This window comes from Pecten maximus, chromosome 7 (assembly GCF_902652985.1).
Source record: "Pecten maximus chromosome 7, xPecMax1.1, whole genome shotgun sequence".
NCBI classification, from domain to species: Eukaryota; Metazoa; Mollusca; class Bivalvia; order Pectinida; family Pectinidae; genus Pecten; species Pecten maximus.
Genome location: NC_047021.1, coordinates 25,163,062 through 25,180,578, shown reverse-complemented (window position 1 = coordinate 25,180,578; position 17,517 = coordinate 25,163,062). Strand labels below are relative to the sequence as shown.

Sequence of the window (17,517 nt, the reverse complement as noted above, 5' to 3'; positions counted from 1 at the left end):
GTATAATGTTCATTCTAAGGTTTTAAGATTAGATACATTATCACAGTCCTATAAAATATATGTTCTTGTTTCAGAGTCGGTTTTGCAGAAAGACTAGAGGTTATTATTTGATTTTCCAATTTTGAATAAAAAATCAATTTGAAAGCAGAATTCTGTGATTTATTCCATATTTCAGCCATTGTAATTTTAAGTTTATGGTGGTATTGTAGAGAGAAACATAATGCTTTTTGAGTTTGTAGTGATATTGAAGGGAGAATACATATTATCATATTCAGTTTGTAGTGGTATTGAAGGGAGATACATATTGTTTTTTTTTGAGATTGTAGTGGGTTTGAAGGGAAATATATATATATATACATTGAGTTTGTAGTTGTATTTAAGGGAGATACTTATTGTTATTTTGAGTTTGTAGTGGTATTGAAGGGAGATAAATATTGTAATTTTGAGTTTGTAGTGGTATTGATTGTTGTATGATTCCAGAAGTAGTTCAAGATTAGCATTCTCTAATAATCGGTTTTTACTTTGTATAAATTCTGAAAAAAATTGTCCGTTTCTTACAAAATATCCTTTTGATCAGATATGTTTGTATAATCTTCTTGCTTATTATTTTAATTATTTTACTAGTGTAGTTTCGTGACTCTAACCTACAGAAGTATTAGTAGTCTATTGAACGTATCATGCTTCCTGTAATTATATGTTTTCTTATCCCTTTTATTTTTTCTGTTTATTTTCCAGATCGTTTAACACTGTAATACATGTATCAGGCCATGCTTTTTTTCCTTCTAAACTCTTAATTTGATTTATTAAGCCCCTCCCCCACTTTCACCCCTCTTTCATTAGATAATTTCTTAATTTGAGTTTATCACAGAATTTGTTTCAGCCTAATTTCCATCAGAAGTGTTTCGAAGAATAATAGGTTATTAAAAAAAAAACAAAAAACAAAAACAAAAAACAAAGAGAAAAAAAGAAATCATTTAAATGAATAATGAAGAACTAACTTTTCGGTTTTCATTATTGTATTATTTTCGAAAATGGAATATGTTTCTAAAACAATGTCAATATGACTCATTGACGCATTCTCGTGCTAAATAGCATGTATAATGGACGTCTTCAATTACGAATGTATATAGGTACTGTATCAATATTGAAAATACATAATACAAAGGGCAGTAACTCTAAGCATGAGTGACGTTGTTAAATACTTCAAAATAAGTCTACTGAAAATAAAGTTACATGTAAGACCACTCCATTTATATACAATGTCATTGAAATATAACATTTACATATTATCAATAATATATAATATGATTTTATGACTAAATTAGTTATTGAACAGATATTCGTGTATGTATTCTAAACCCTATTGATCTTCATCAGAGGCTAAGGAACTGTATTTTTGATAGAGATCACGCGCAGTGTGGAGCAGCGCGGATGAATACGATGGCCCAAATTTCAGAGTCAATAGACATCATAAAAGAGAGGGAATCTGTTCAAGATGTAGACATAAACTTGAACAGGTAAGCAAACATATGCAAAACACATAACAATCAATGTTACGCCCCATTCTTTTATTAAGTGTATCCATATATGCATATCTACATTGTTGTATTGTGATTGTTCATGGATATTGGACATTTCAGCTGCATAGTTTACGACTGTGCGGTTGAAGCAACGTCGAGCGTGGTCAGCTCTTGGAGGGTGAACACTCCGTTGTACCCGCGGTGCTTGATACATTTGGGGAAGCGAACTTGCCTAGTATCACGGAGGGTGCCCTCGGACAGCATGGGAAGCACAATGTTCCTGGAGACTTGTTGGTGACCAGGGGGTCTAGTCATGAGGCGGCACCGCTATAACAACAAGAGGGACAGTTGTGTTTGCTGATGATGCCAGGTTGAACCCATGGAAGCTTCGGGATGAAGCTTATCGGCGAAGGGGGTAATTTGATGGCTCATGGATATCGGCATTTCAGCTGTCAGGTCCAATAGATAGCTTGTGGCTTTGTGGATGAGTGTCATGTCACGTCGAGAGCGGCCAGCTCTTGGATGGGTGCCCGCCCCGTTGTACACAAAGTAAATTACGTATAGTACTTCAAATCTCTCCTCGTCAGTGTTTTCGTGATCTTGAGCTGTTATAACAACGCTGTAGATGTAGAGTTTTGTCACTGTATTAAAACCTAACAGCTTCCACGAATAACCCAGTACGTCATACATGAGTACATATAATGGCGAAATGATATCATATAATGGTGAAGTGTTGTCATATAATGGTGAATTGTCATCATATAACCTCGATTTATTATAATGGTGAAACCACGTCATATAATAATAAAATCACATCATATAATGACAAATTACATCATATAATATGAAACTTGTATCATATAATGGTAAAATTACGTTATATGAAGACGACATCGCATCATCTCATGATAATATCACATCATATAATGACAATATCACATCATATAATGACGATATCACATCATATAATGACAATATCACATCATATAATGACGATATCACATCATATAATGACAATATCACATCATATAACGACAATATCACATCATATAATGACAATAGCACATCATATAATGACAATATCACATCATCTTATGATAATATCACATCATATAATGACAATATCACATCATATAATGACGATATCACATCATATAATGACAATATCACATCATATAATGACGATATCACATCATATAATGACGATATCACATCATATAATGACAATATCACATCATATAATGACAATAGCACATCATATAATGACAATATCACATCATCTCATGATAATATCACATCATATAATGACAATATCACATCATATAATGACAATATCACATCATATAATGACGATATCACATCATATAATGACAATATCACATCATATAATGACAATATCACATCATATAATGACAATATCACATCATATAATGACAATATCACCTTATATAATGACACTATCACATCATATAATGACAATATCACATCATATAATGACAATATCACATCATATAATGACAATATCACATCATATAATGACAATATCACATCATATAATGATGATATGACAGCATATAATAGTAGCATCAAATCATAACATGAACATTTATCATATAAGGCAGCGTTGACGTTCCATATAAACAGATAATTTAAATACACGTGTATGTGATCTACTGCAGGGGAAACCAATAACATAAATGACTCTAAACATTTGACCAATCAGGAACTGAATACAATTCAACAATTGACCAATCAGAGCGCTGAATACAACTTTAACAATGCATTCAATAGTAAATTAAGTAAGTAAGTAAGTAAGTAAGTAAGTAAGTAAATAGTTTATGTAAGTGTCGCATGTTTTAATACAATTTAAAACACAGTTTACACAGTATCATTAAAACACTCGGCCGACCTCGACCTATGAGACACTATATCACATCATTCTACAATAAAAATTTCCATTATTTAAAAAAAAAAAAAAAAAAAAAAGTAACAATAATGAGTATACGATGCTTTTTATTGCATATACATGTAGTATTATACTCGTAGTTGCAGGTAATGTACAATAAACCTTATTTAAATATTCATCTATTCAGCCTAAGATTGAAGAACATTGAATGAATTCTAGTATTAATGTAACAATTAATGTTCATATAATTGAAACTCATTAGGCCCAGATATGACTTGGCAAAAGAATAATATTTTTTTCGAAATACATTTTACCTTATATATTATACATTATTGTACGGTTGTACTGCCAAATTATAATATGACATAAATATACTGGAAAAACCGACCAAATTTCTAATAAAAGAAAAATATTATTAAAAACATTGCCGTCTCCTGTACATTTTATATAAAACACCAGATAAAGAACATTGCAGGACATCAGTATTCATTAAAAATAAAAGTTTTTGGTGAGAATCAAATTCCATAAATTGTGGATTTATCACTTCTGATTGCTCGAACAATGAGCTTCTTAAATCATCATAAAACATATCAATCGTGTAATTGCTACCCAATATTATTATTATTATCATCTTTACTTCCTCCACAAAGAAGAGCATGATAATACAAATACAATCAATGTAACGTAGATAATACGTGACTATTTACATAGTGATATCAAGCAAAAAAGTGCATGCGAGTTCACAATATAATTTTATATACATATAGTTATTATCATAGATGTAAGTTGAGTAGCATATATGTCTAATATTCAATGTACATAAAAAAAAAAAAAAAAAAATGCAATTACTATAATTGGGAAAATTTTAATTTCCCTTACATCCACTACATAAGCAAGTATCGCACAAGTATGATACTATTAATTATGTGTACAGGTCAAACATTCGTTTTATGGCATATATGGACTCTAATCTATATTCTTCGTGATCAACTTCATTCACCTGATGGTTCATTGGACCATCTAGTAAAATATGTATTAATGAATAATCAGGTAGTGAATGCAGATATGTACTTAGTTCTATACTTGAAATGGATGCTATAGTACACCATAGATTATCACGGACAGTATCCGTTACAGAACACTGCAAAATAACATGAGTTACAATATCTGTGTAGAAAAGGCCACAGTGGTGACATAAAAGCTGAACATTACTTACCCGAACAGTTACAATCAATTTCATTATGTATCCAATATTATAAAGACAATTTGGATGACGCAAAGCTAATTGCCATAAATAATGAGGTTTAAGACCATCATGCAGCAATAAAAATCGCGTGAAGTCTGCGTCATTAGACATTCTATGCAACCAAGCATTAGTTTCATAATTTGATACAGATTTATAAAGCAATGACTTCCAGTGTATTTTGTTTGGAAAGCTACCATCATCAAGAAAAAGTACAATATATTCATATAAGTTATACTTCTTAAGTATTCTAACGATATCGGGTATAAAACCTTTTTGACTACAGTTGTTCACTATGTACATAAAAAATCTCGAAATGAATACTCTGCAGATTAAGTTATTTCTATTCATTCTGCAGATCCTACCTAAATACAAAAGTTTTTTAATATCAATGTACGCTTCTATAGAGAGCCATCCAATCAAGGAAGTACACATATCAGTTCTTGTTCATTTTCCAAAACCTTGAGTTGACTTTACAATAAAGTGTTGAGCTCTTTTTAACATCAATAATTCAGTATTTGAAAGTACCCACAGTTCACATCCGTAGAGTGCAGATGGGTATACTTTAACTTTTACAATTTTAGCAATAGTTAAAGGGTTTAATGCGCATTGATGTGCCCGAGAACGTAAAAGGGCCATAGTGCCACTTTTTAATTTAGTGCATGCTTGTTTTGTTCTTTCAATGGAATTGTGTTTGTCATTTAATAAGATGCCTACATGAGTAATCTCCGAAACAACTGGCAATGTGTTATCATAAAGGCGTAAAGTACAGTTAATGGTTATGGTTCTTTTATTTGAAAATACAACAACTTTACTTTTTGAAGCTGAATACAAAAATCGCCATTTTCGACTGTACGATTCACAAATAGTTAACATTTTATTTAAACTTGTAATATTTGTGCTTACTAAACATATATCGTCTGCTTGGTGTAATTACTACCCAATAATTACTCGTGCTGCGAAAAACCTAGCGATACCCATGAGATATATATGTTACTACTTTACCAAAATTAATATCTCCTCTTTACCCAATACATTCCAAGCGTTCCTGACTATTGGCTTGAGTTGTTGCTGGATTTTAGCTTAAACTATTGCAATGTCTTGAATTTAAATACAATAAACTTGTTCGTCATAATTAACATTACACGCACTTAAGAATATAAACCGTGTCCCTTTGAGAATGTGGGAATGTTAAATGAAAAAGAGTAATACACTGTATCTATATATCGTTGGAATATTAACAATATTTTTCTTCACTGGTGATAGGCTATAGTTATCATGGTATTACAGAAAATAAGTGCTTAGGACGGTTGGATGTTTACCAAATGTGGTTATTATTAGCCACTTAAGCTACGCTAAAGCAAGGGAAAGGACAAGATCAGAAGTACCGCTGTATCTAGGCTTTAATGAGTTTTAGGCCGTGTATTATCATTACCTTTCTCGGGAACACATTGTCCTATGGCCTTCCATTGTTCACGCTCCCGGACCTATATTTCTACGTCAATGTTGATATCGATACTTTTTTTGTTACTCTCGGCCATGTTGATTACTCCGATACAAAACGTAGCATAAACAGTTTATCTCAATCGTCATGTAGAAAAATATTGGTTTCATCTTTTTAATGTAATTAGTTAAAACTGAATTAATAAACAAAATAACATGCATGATTATATACAAATGTACATTATATATTTCTTTAGAGACTTACTCTGTGTGATTCAACCTTTGACCCCAATGATACAATGCTACATGTATTAGTAGTCAGAGTACAGGGACACTAACAATAAACGCTACTTTGAACTTACTCTGGCGCTACAAGTGGTCCAATTAGTGGATCGCGCGTGCTGTCCTTAATAGCTACATGTACTATATATCAGTTACTGACGGAATAATTCTATTAAGATATCTGTACTTAAACAAAATAGTTTTTGTTTTATTCTTTATCGTTGCTTAACATATTCACATATTTAATACAATTAAGTTTTATTTCCTGGTCAAATATCTATTACTGCTGTTATACTCAAGGTCCAATCATGCGTCAGATTTTTTTTAATGAATCATCACGGATTTTACATTATACTTTAAATGATGTGTATTTGTTAATATCACATTTTTTATGCGTTTGATCTTTACTTCATATGTTATGCCTGTCGTCTTCCAGTCTATCAAATTATGAATATGACTTCATACAATTATCTCATATATATTTCACAGCTGTCCGCCATTCTATCAAATTCATTCTTGTCTTGTACAATGTAGGTTATTTTTCATATCATACTTAACATTCTGTATATGTTTTTGATATCCTTATTGTACATGCACAGGACATTATTCTGTTTTTGCTGTAATACCGATGGGCCGCAAGGCTTAAAGTGAATAAACAAACAAACATACAAGAATACGAAAAAGATATTTCTGGGTATGATGCTTGTGGTAGACTGCTTATGTTACATTTGGTATTACAGTAACCAACATGCCTGGGGAAAACAATACCATGGTTATTATAGCCAATGTCATTATAGTCTATTGTTATTATAGCCTATTGTTATTATAGTCTATTGTTATTATAGCCAATGTCATTATAGCCTATTGTTATTATAGCCTATTGTTATATAGATCATTTTCTCGTAGAATAATTCAAAGGAGCTATACATTTATGCTGACAATAAAACACCAAATCAACACATAAACCAGTGTCATTGTAGAAATGATATACGAATTAATAAGGTTTTTATTTCACACTTCACGCTGGCGTCTATTGTTAGCCAAATGACAAAATATTTATTTTTGGAAATACAGGCTTGGCGAAGGCAACACCAACCTATAATTCGATTTATAAAATTACGCTAAATTATTGCAGCATATGATCGCAAACAGACCTTCATGACTATTAAAAGGAATGCACATATATAAAGTGTAAACCCGCGAATTTCAATTTCCAAAATAAAATACCGGGTGTTATATACAATATCTTACCATACTAAATTACATATTTATTTTATTAAGCTATGAAAAGCTCATTGTTTGGATTTTGAAGACGGTGATTACAAAGATTGACAGCAGGAACACCTATAGTTGCAATATCCTCGACTATCGTGGTCTAGATACAAAAGGAAACATTCTAGATGACACTATCATGAACAACGAACAATATTAACGAGTGGCCTATATGTATGAGACAACACTACAGCCTCTGTGATATAAAACGTTACTCGAGTCCTTCAACGACTAATCATAAAAACTACCTAAGTAGTAATACATATACGGGGATGTGAAATATGGCGTCCCCCAGGGTAAAACAATGGCACAATCTAGCTCTAGTGTGTGTGTTTATATGTGTTATTGGACAAGTCCAGGGGCAGGTCCTCACTCCCAACCTCAGAGAGGAGAATGGCAAGGCTAGGAGGGAGCAGCACATCTTACAGAACATTCGCGAGGAGGTGGCGACCATGGTACAGAAGGTTCGCGCGGAGACAGTCCTCCCCGCTCTTGCCTCGTACAGTATACAGCTTTACGAACTGACAGAGAACCTAACCAGGATCACCAATTCATTCACAAACCTATCTACAGTGATAGAGGAACTTCAACAACATATTGAAAGTAAGAGTACCGAATATCCTCTCTTTATCACAATCTTGACGTATTGTTATAAGAATAGTTTTATTTCTCCTTGAATTCATTATTGATCATTAAATCATATTCACATATCTTCTATCACAACAAGAAAGGCACAATCAAAATAGTTCATACTTAGAACATGTCTGGTCATTTACTTGAAAATGTACGAGGAAATATCAAGGAAATACAGTATGTTTTCAAGAAGACAGTGTTGGAGGCGTGGGGGTTGAGCTGGGGTTTGGTAGTGTAAAGTGAACGTGTTGGTATGGTTTGCAAGTCACAGTATTGAATACGGTCTCTGTCGGCTCAGGGGGTAGAGCCGCGGCTAATTACGCCGGAGACCTAGGTTCGATTCCCTTAGAGGCACTGAGCAGGAAGACATTTTTCCATGTTCTTGATTTTAACTTTAAATATAAGCCACTGATGTTGAAGAGTCTGTGGTATCCTTGATTTCAAGTCGGCCAACAGAAAGGAACATTGTGTTCCTATTGGTATGCCGCGATATAGCCTTTTGCGGAAAAGAAATTTTTCATCACAATAGAATAAAGTGTGTAATGAATGTTCTAAATTTGTTTGGATGAAGAAATGTTTTGGAATGGATGTTTACGATTGGCCTTTTAGAGTTCTTCAAAATTCAACATTCAATTAATTTAACTTCTGGCGTAAACAGTGTCCTAATATACAACCAGCCCTGTCGGAACACAACCAACATTCCAGTTAGCAGTGGTCCCTGTTGTTATGTATTCAGATCAAATACATATTTAACTAATTAATCATTATTATTCCTAGCTATTCTAACATTGTTGTAAAACGGATTCCAATATTTGTATCACTATCTGTCATCCATTTTGTAATGAAAACGTGAATGTAATCGAAATAACCTTGTCGCTACATAAAACTGTACATGTTTACCTGATAAATTGTCATGTAAATACTTATACCTGTATGTATGACCATACCTGTATTTATGACTATACCTGTATGTATGACTATACCTGTATGCATGACGATACATGTATGTATGACCGTACTTGTATCCATGACTTTATTTGTATGTATGACTGAACCTGTATGTATGACCGTACCTGTATATATGACCGTACCTGTTTATATGACCTTACCTGTATGTATAACCGTACCTGTATGTATGACCGTTCCTGTATGTATGACCGTACCTGTATGTATGACCGTACCTGTATATATGACCGTACCTGTATGTATGACCGTACCTGTATGTATGACCGTACCTGTATGTATGACCGTACCTGTTTGTATGACCGTTCCTGTATGTATGACCGTACCTGTATGTATGACCGTACCTGTATGTATGACCGTACCTGTATGTATGACCTTACCTGTATGTATGACCTTACCTGTATGTATGACCGTACCTGTATGTATGACCATACCTGTATGTATGACCATACCTGTATGTATGACCGTACTTGTATACATGACCTTATTTGTATGTATGACCTTACCTGTATGTATGACCGTACCTGTATGTATGACCTCACCTGTATGGACATTGTATAACCGTACCTGTATGTATAACCGTACCTGTATGTATGACCGTACCTGTACGTATGACCGTACCTGTATGTATGACCGTACCTGTATGTATGACCTTACCTGTATGTATAACCGTACCTGTATGTATGACCATACTTGTATGTATGACCGTACCTGTATGTATGACCGTTCCTGTATGTATGACCGTTCCTGTATGTATAACCGTACCTTTATGTATGACCGTACCTGTATGTATGACCGTTCCTGTATGTATGACCGTTCCTGTATGTATGACCGTACCTTTATGTATGACCGTACCTGTATGTATGACCGCACCTGTATGTATGACCGTACCTGTATGTATGACCGCACCTGTATGTATGACCGTACCTGTATGTATGACCGCACCTGTATGTATGACCATACCTTTATGTATGACCGTACCTGTATGTATGACCGTTCCTGTATGTATGACCGTTCCTGTATGTATGACCGTTCCTGTATGTATGACCGTTCCTGTATGTATAACCGTACCTTTATGTATGACCGTACCTGTATGTATGACCGTTCCTGTATGTATGACCGTTCCTGTATGTATGACCGTACCTTTATGTATGACCGTACCTGTATGTATGACCGCACCTGTATGTATGACCGTACCTGTATGTATGACCGCACCTGTATGTATGACCATACCTTTATGTATGACCGTACCTGTATGTATGACCGTTCCTGTATGTTTGACCGTTCCTGTATGTATGACCGTTCCTGTATGTATGACCTCACCTGTATGGACATTGTATAACCGTACCTTTATGTATGACCGTACCTGTATATATGACCGTTATTGTGTGTATCAGTTTTTTTAAAATCGAATGTTAGACCAATTGTCTACTTTATGTATTTTCCTGTATAGTATGTATATGCACAAAGGCATCATTGCCTATTGCTTAAATAAACATAATATGTAATCATATGTTTTACTGGTTAGTAAAATAGGACATTCTAGCAGACTTTGGCCTACTTGACTTCAGCTCTGTAATGTTAGAATCCATACTCTCCGAATGTTTTCATCGTCTCTTTAACTGCAATGTATTTAGTGACCGTACCAGCATTCATGTCGTGGTATAAAGGGCAGTAAAGTACAACTGATGGGATTGTTCCCCAGTTAGATACAGAAACAACGAGTGAGATGCCATATTATGGCATAGGAGATGTTCATAATTTAAACATTAATGACGGACTGCCCATTAAATTGTCTGCTTTTTTAGTCCCGACAGTTTTATTTCAATTAATAACCATTTAACTTGCCAAAACTGAAGCAACCTGAAACAAACTAAACCATGTTTTGATAACAGAGCCGCTGTTTCTAATTTTTGTAATCCTATGAATTGTTTTCACGATGTACAAAGAGTTGTGTTTTAGGTGTAGTTTTCTTTAACAACTGGTATGAGAAACAAACTGGTGTAATATGTTTCCTTGTTTTCATTGCCGAGTTGTTGGTGTCACAATGAGACGTGTTCTGTCCACGGAATGTAAATCACCAATGATAGCCGTACAGGTTAACATGTAACCAGAAATAGTTCTCATTCTCTTGAATCACAAGACAGGCCTCATGACGAAACAGCCGTATTCTTTTAATTGATATACATGTATATTGTGTCTACAGAATTTAATTGAATGTACATTAAAATGTGTTTACCTGTTCGAAGGGGCTAGTTAATATACGCTTTGCAGGATGGGTGTTAAGATTACATATCAATAAGTTTGTATACACCAGACTTCTGTGTTTATGAAATCTCTGTAGTAAAGATGAAACTCACACAGTTATATTTCCCTTTACAGATCGCAGTGTTGAACTGAGCTGTCCATCTCAGTCCTGGGTAATGCACGAGAATCGCTGTTACTTTTACAGTACGAGTGTGGGCTCTTGGGCGGATGCCAGGGTGAGTATATTTACACAATAAATAAGTGTCATAGCAGTGAAGTAGCTATACCCGATGACATGTTTATACAGGTAACTATATCCAATGACATGTTTATACAGGTAGCTATATTCTGTTACATGTTTATACAGGTAACTATACCCGATGACATGTTTATACAGGTAACTATATCCGATGACATGTTTATACAGGAAACTTTATCCGGTGACATGTTTATTAAGGGTAACTATATCCGGTAAACTGTTTATTACAGGTAACTATATCCGGTTACATGTTCAATTACAGGTAACTATATCCGGTGACATGTTTTATTACAGGTAACAATATAAACGGTGACTTGTTTATAACGGGTAACTATATCCGGTGACATGTTTATAACGGGTAACTATATCCGGTGACATGTTTTATTACAGGTAACTATATATACGGTGACTTGTTTATTACAGGTAGAATGTGAACCTTTATTGCAGATAACTTTATAGGGTAACGGGTACTTGTAAAGTGACATTTTACACCAGGGAACAATTTGATGGTGACATGTTTTGTTAGAGGTAAATGTAAGAAGTGACATTGGGGTTTTATTTCAGGGAGGATGTCAATCTTTGAATGCTATGATGGCTGAGGCAACAACGAGGTCAATCAACGAATTCCTGAAGGCACAAGCAAGCTTAAAAGGTATTTTATCAGCCTAATGCTTAAGCGGCAGAATGTAATATTGTTGAAATAACAATATAAACTGTACTATAAAATTATTTAATATATATTTTTTGATATTTTATAAAGGATATTTAAATCCATGAATCCAATTTTACAATTAAAAAAAAGATAATCTAGAAAGAATAGAAAGAGGTTGGTATCCAACATAGACATACGGATGTCTAGCTGATGTCCATATGGTCTACACTATATATATATAGTCACGTGACAAATATGTGTCCTGTTTTCAGGTAAACGACTCTCAATTTAAGCAAATGGTTAAAAGAATATGTTACATTATTCTGTTTTACTGACGTAATCATAATTAAGGATATATTGACGATTTTTACCACCAACTAATTACAGTAGTTATATCTTCCGATTTTCAACATACACAATTGTCATTTCTAGTGTAATATATCAATTTAAAACAGGCAATATTTTTGAGGTAATATCCTAGTCCATACTCAAACTTCGAAACCACTCTTTGTACATGAGTTGTTGGCGACAGAACACACGACTTCAGTACTTGTGGCAATGTGTTATACATTGCACAACAAGGATAGGTCCTAATCACCCGTTAATTATACACGTATTGATAATTGACCGTCAGGCCCTTTCCTCTGTATTTATGTCACGACATTGGTAGATATGCGTTACTTTTGTCCATGCGTCAGGCCCTTTCCTCTGTTGATGTAACTACAATGGTAGATATGTGTTACTTTTGTCCATGCCTCAGGCCCTTTCATCTATTTATCTAGTAACTAATTATATATAAGTGTAGGTTGGTAGTTATGCTTCGCGTTTGTCCATAATGTATGCGGGCCAATCAACGTAACATTTGTATCATCTTTCTGAAGACAGTCCCATCAATTCGGATTCTCGAATTGCATGATGATTCACATCTTTAATTGATGTTTCAGTTAATGTAGGTTTACCGTATAGGTTTCATAAACCATATTTATGACATCGTCCTTAGATTACATGATCACCTCGTTTTTTCTTTATCGTCACTATTTAGCACAGTGAACACCTTCCCTCTCGCTTCCAATTTGCTTTGACCGACTACGTTATCTTTAATTTTTTCAGGTGCACACACCTGGAAGTTTTCCTTATCAAAATCACTGAATTTAATATAAGTGCGATAATCTTTTCAGAAAAAGAAACGTAAATTTTAAATTCGGAATAAGATTTCGTTGTAAGCAAATTTGTCTGATATCAAATAATTGCGTTTCATTATGTAAAGTTCTCTTTCCTAGTGCATGTTTTTTTTCAAATTTGGATTAACTTTAGAATTACTGCGGGATTTTATAAGGTATATGTCTTGTCATATTAACAGCTCTATGTAACAAATATTTCATGGAATACAAGATTTTTACTACATGTAACTTGAACCTACGTAACGCATACACATCGTGAGAATGTGATACTGCATGTTTGAAGAATATTTTTATTTTTAGGTGGCAGTTATTGGATAGGGGGACATGACATCTCAGTGGAATCCAGATGGGAATGGAACACAAATGGTGCCAATATCGGGTACACGGACTGGGGTCCGGACCAGCCAAACGACGTCCGGTTAGGACAGGACTGCCTGGAACTGCTGGAGAAGTTTCAGTGGCAATGGAATGATCGTGAGTGCACGAGGGTGCAGGCATATATTTGCGAAACTGCAGCTCGGTATCGCCCTACATAACCATTGAATATCCTCCCACAGAACAGCATTGCCAAGCCAAATGGGTTTTGGAAATATGAAATTAAATATGAAGTATGACGAAGAGACCTTTCGAAGACGAAACTCCTTCAGTCGAATACGAGTCGAATGCTCTGAAAGGTGGGAATTGCCCCTATGTGACCTCTCAGGATTTCCATACAGTTAACGCAATACGAATCCATGCATGTAACACAATTATATAACTATTGTGTTAAGACCTTAAAAGGTAAACATTGAAGTTGTTTTAAAACTGTTTCATACCATCATGTAGATGGATACAACAGATAAAAGTGTATAGTGTTGCTAAATAGACAATTACAGAAACTCAAGATAATTTTAGGATTTTCATGTTTGTATTTGACAATTGTGCCGATTTCGTGAAACTAACTATATCCATGAAGCGAATAACCTTATTATGTTATCCTATATCGATCAGAACAAGACATGACGACGGACGTACTTAAAAGAACATGGCAAAGTATAGGAGATCGTTGGACCTCATCACTAGGGATATAACAATATAGAAAAGGAGAATATACTACCTGTTTAGAACATATTATCTTTCATTCATATTTGATAAGAGGTAGGAAAATATTGTTTATATTTCTACGTTAATTGGTATATTTGAATAATTATTTTAATACCATTTAAGCCGTTAACCTTTATGTGGGTTTACAGTATTTTTAATGTTAACACCACAATTGATGTCCTGACTCTTTAAACAATGGTAAAGCGATCAAGAAAAACAAAAATTCAAAACGTCAGGCAAACAAAAATCCATTGGTTGTCAATATTTTATTACAAAAATTGAACAGATATAGATCGAGATATAGGGTGTTTAACGATTCTACAGACAGATAGACCCATCCCCTATATACATGCCCTTAATCCCAAATCACAGATGACTTAATTCAAGGCGACAGGTGTTAATGGAAGTTTTTTTACCTGTAAAATAAAACAAGATCAATAGTACTTATCTAATATTATAGTTATTCTCTATTATCGTAAGGCAACTGAACTGACAGCTGAACATTCAAAATCTTATATACATTTGTACAAGTATAGCATAGTTTGTACGTCTTTCTAACACTTTATACAAAACAAGTCGTAACAAACAATCCGACACAGGTAAAATGACTTCAGTCATAATAAACTATTTTGACGATTTGTAAATGATAAGCACAAAACAATTTTCAAATAATTGATTCATTTACAAAGATAACAAATTGAAACATGAAAAATATCAGAAGTTCTATATATCACGTAACTTATTAGATTGCAAATGTTTGGGTTTTGATTATCAGATATATGACTTGAAATAATTCAATGTTTCCTTTTTGGAAAATTTTGGTGAATATAAATGAAGCATTTCTACTCAATTGGAACATTAGAATAAGTTTTCTGCATTTCTAGAAATAACTTTCAATGTGATTTCTTCTGAACACAATATGATCAAGTTTTAACCATATTTTTAAGTTCAAAATAATTTCATTATCAAAATACCCTTTACCAGCAAAGATATGTATAAAGATATGTCTATGATGAATCACAAAGCATTGGATATACATACATGTATATCTATGGTATTGTGAAACGTTTACATTGAATTTATGATTTGAAAACAATTTTCATGACAAAGTGTTTATGACGTAAAAAAAAATGTTTATGCTATATATGACATGGAAACATATTCATGACAAAAAGAATATTCATGACGTAAAACATGATCAAAAATTGTATTACATGTCAATACACATGTTCACAGTAGGTCTGTAGTATGGTTCACATTCATTTCATGAAGAAAAGTAATGAAAAATCCACTGATAAACAAATCATAATAAGCGGAAGTCGTGATGTAATTAAACAAAACTAGTGATGTAGTTCAACAAAGTCAATAGTTGGTGAGAAGATGAAAAAATACTAACATACAATATATATATATACATGTATATGTAAACTTCTATCTACCTTTACGTTTATTCTTCCGGAACCCGTTGTCATGGCTGTGAAAAAAACGACTTTCTTGAGGTTTAGTAGGATATGATACCTAACATCAGGCTAGAATTTATCTTATGATACCTAACGTCAGGCTAGAATTTATCTTATGATACCTAACATGAGGCTAGAATTGATCTTATGATACCTAACATCAGGCTAGAATTTATCTTATGATACCTAACGTCAGGCTAGAATTTATCTTATAATACCTAACATGAGGCTAGAATTTATCTTATGATACCTAACATCAGGCTAGAATTTATCTTATGATACCTAACATCAGGCTAGAATTTATCTTATGATACCTAACATCAGGCTAGAATTTATCTTATAATACCTAACATGAGGCTAGAATTTATCTTATGATACCTAACATCAGGCTAGAATTTATCTTATGATACCTAACATCAGGCTAGAATTTATCTTATGATACCTAACATCAGGCTAGAATTTATCCTATGATACCTAACATGAGGCTAGAATTTATCTTATGATACCTAACATCGGGCTAGAATTTATCTTATGATACCTAACGTCAGGCTAGAATTGATCTTATGATACCTAACATCGGGCTAGAGTTTATCTTATGATACCTAACATCGGGCTAGAATTTATCTTATGATACCTAACATCAGGCTAGAGTTTATCTTATGATACCTAACATGAGGCTAGAATTTATCTTATGATACCTAACATCAGGCTAGAATTTATCTTATGATACCTAACATGAGGCTAGAATTTATCTTATAATACCTAACATCAGGCTAGAATTTATCTATGATACCTAACGTCAGGCTAGAATTTATCTCATGATACCTAACATGAGGCTAGAATTTATCTTATGATACCTAACATGAGGCTAGAATTTATCTTATGATACCTAACATGAGGCTAGAATTTATCTTATGATACCTAACATCAGGCTAGAATTTATCTTATGATACCTAACGTCAGGCTAGAATTTATCTTATGATACCTAACATCAGGCTAGAATTTATCTTATGATACCTAACATCAGGCTAGAATTTATCTTATGATACCTAACGTCAGGCTAGAATTTATCTTATGATACCTAACATGAGGCTAGAATTTATCTTATGATACCTAACGTCAGGCTAGAATTTATCTTATGATACCTAACATCAGGCTAGAATTTATCTTATGATACCTAACATCGGGCTAGAATTTATCTTATGATACCTAACATGAGGCTAGAATTTATCTTATAATACCTAACATCAGGCTAGAATTTATCTTATGATACCTAACATCAGGCTAGAATTTATCTTATGATGACTTAAACAACGACTTTTTTTTTGTAATTACAGTAACATTTCTACATCTACGCTTTCTGAAGACGGAGA

General features: G+C 33.6%; 1 protein-coding gene across 1 annotated transcript; it reads left to right on the top strand.

Annotated features, from left to right (window-relative positions):
* The first annotated feature begins 7,903 nt into the window (after positions 1-7,903).
* LOC117330351 (low affinity immunoglobulin epsilon Fc receptor-like) lies at positions 7,904-15,136 on the top strand. Its single transcript, XM_033888567.1, has 4 exons — positions 7,904-8,269; positions 11,645-11,745; positions 12,333-12,420; positions 13,902-15,136. The coding sequence occupies exons 1-4, from the start codon at positions 7,948-7,950 to the stop codon at positions 14,135-14,137; spliced, it is 747 nt and encodes a 248-aa protein (XP_033744458.1). The 5' UTR covers positions 7,904-7,947; the 3' UTR covers positions 14,138-15,136.
* The last annotated feature ends 2,381 nt before the right edge of the window (positions 15,137-17,517 follow it).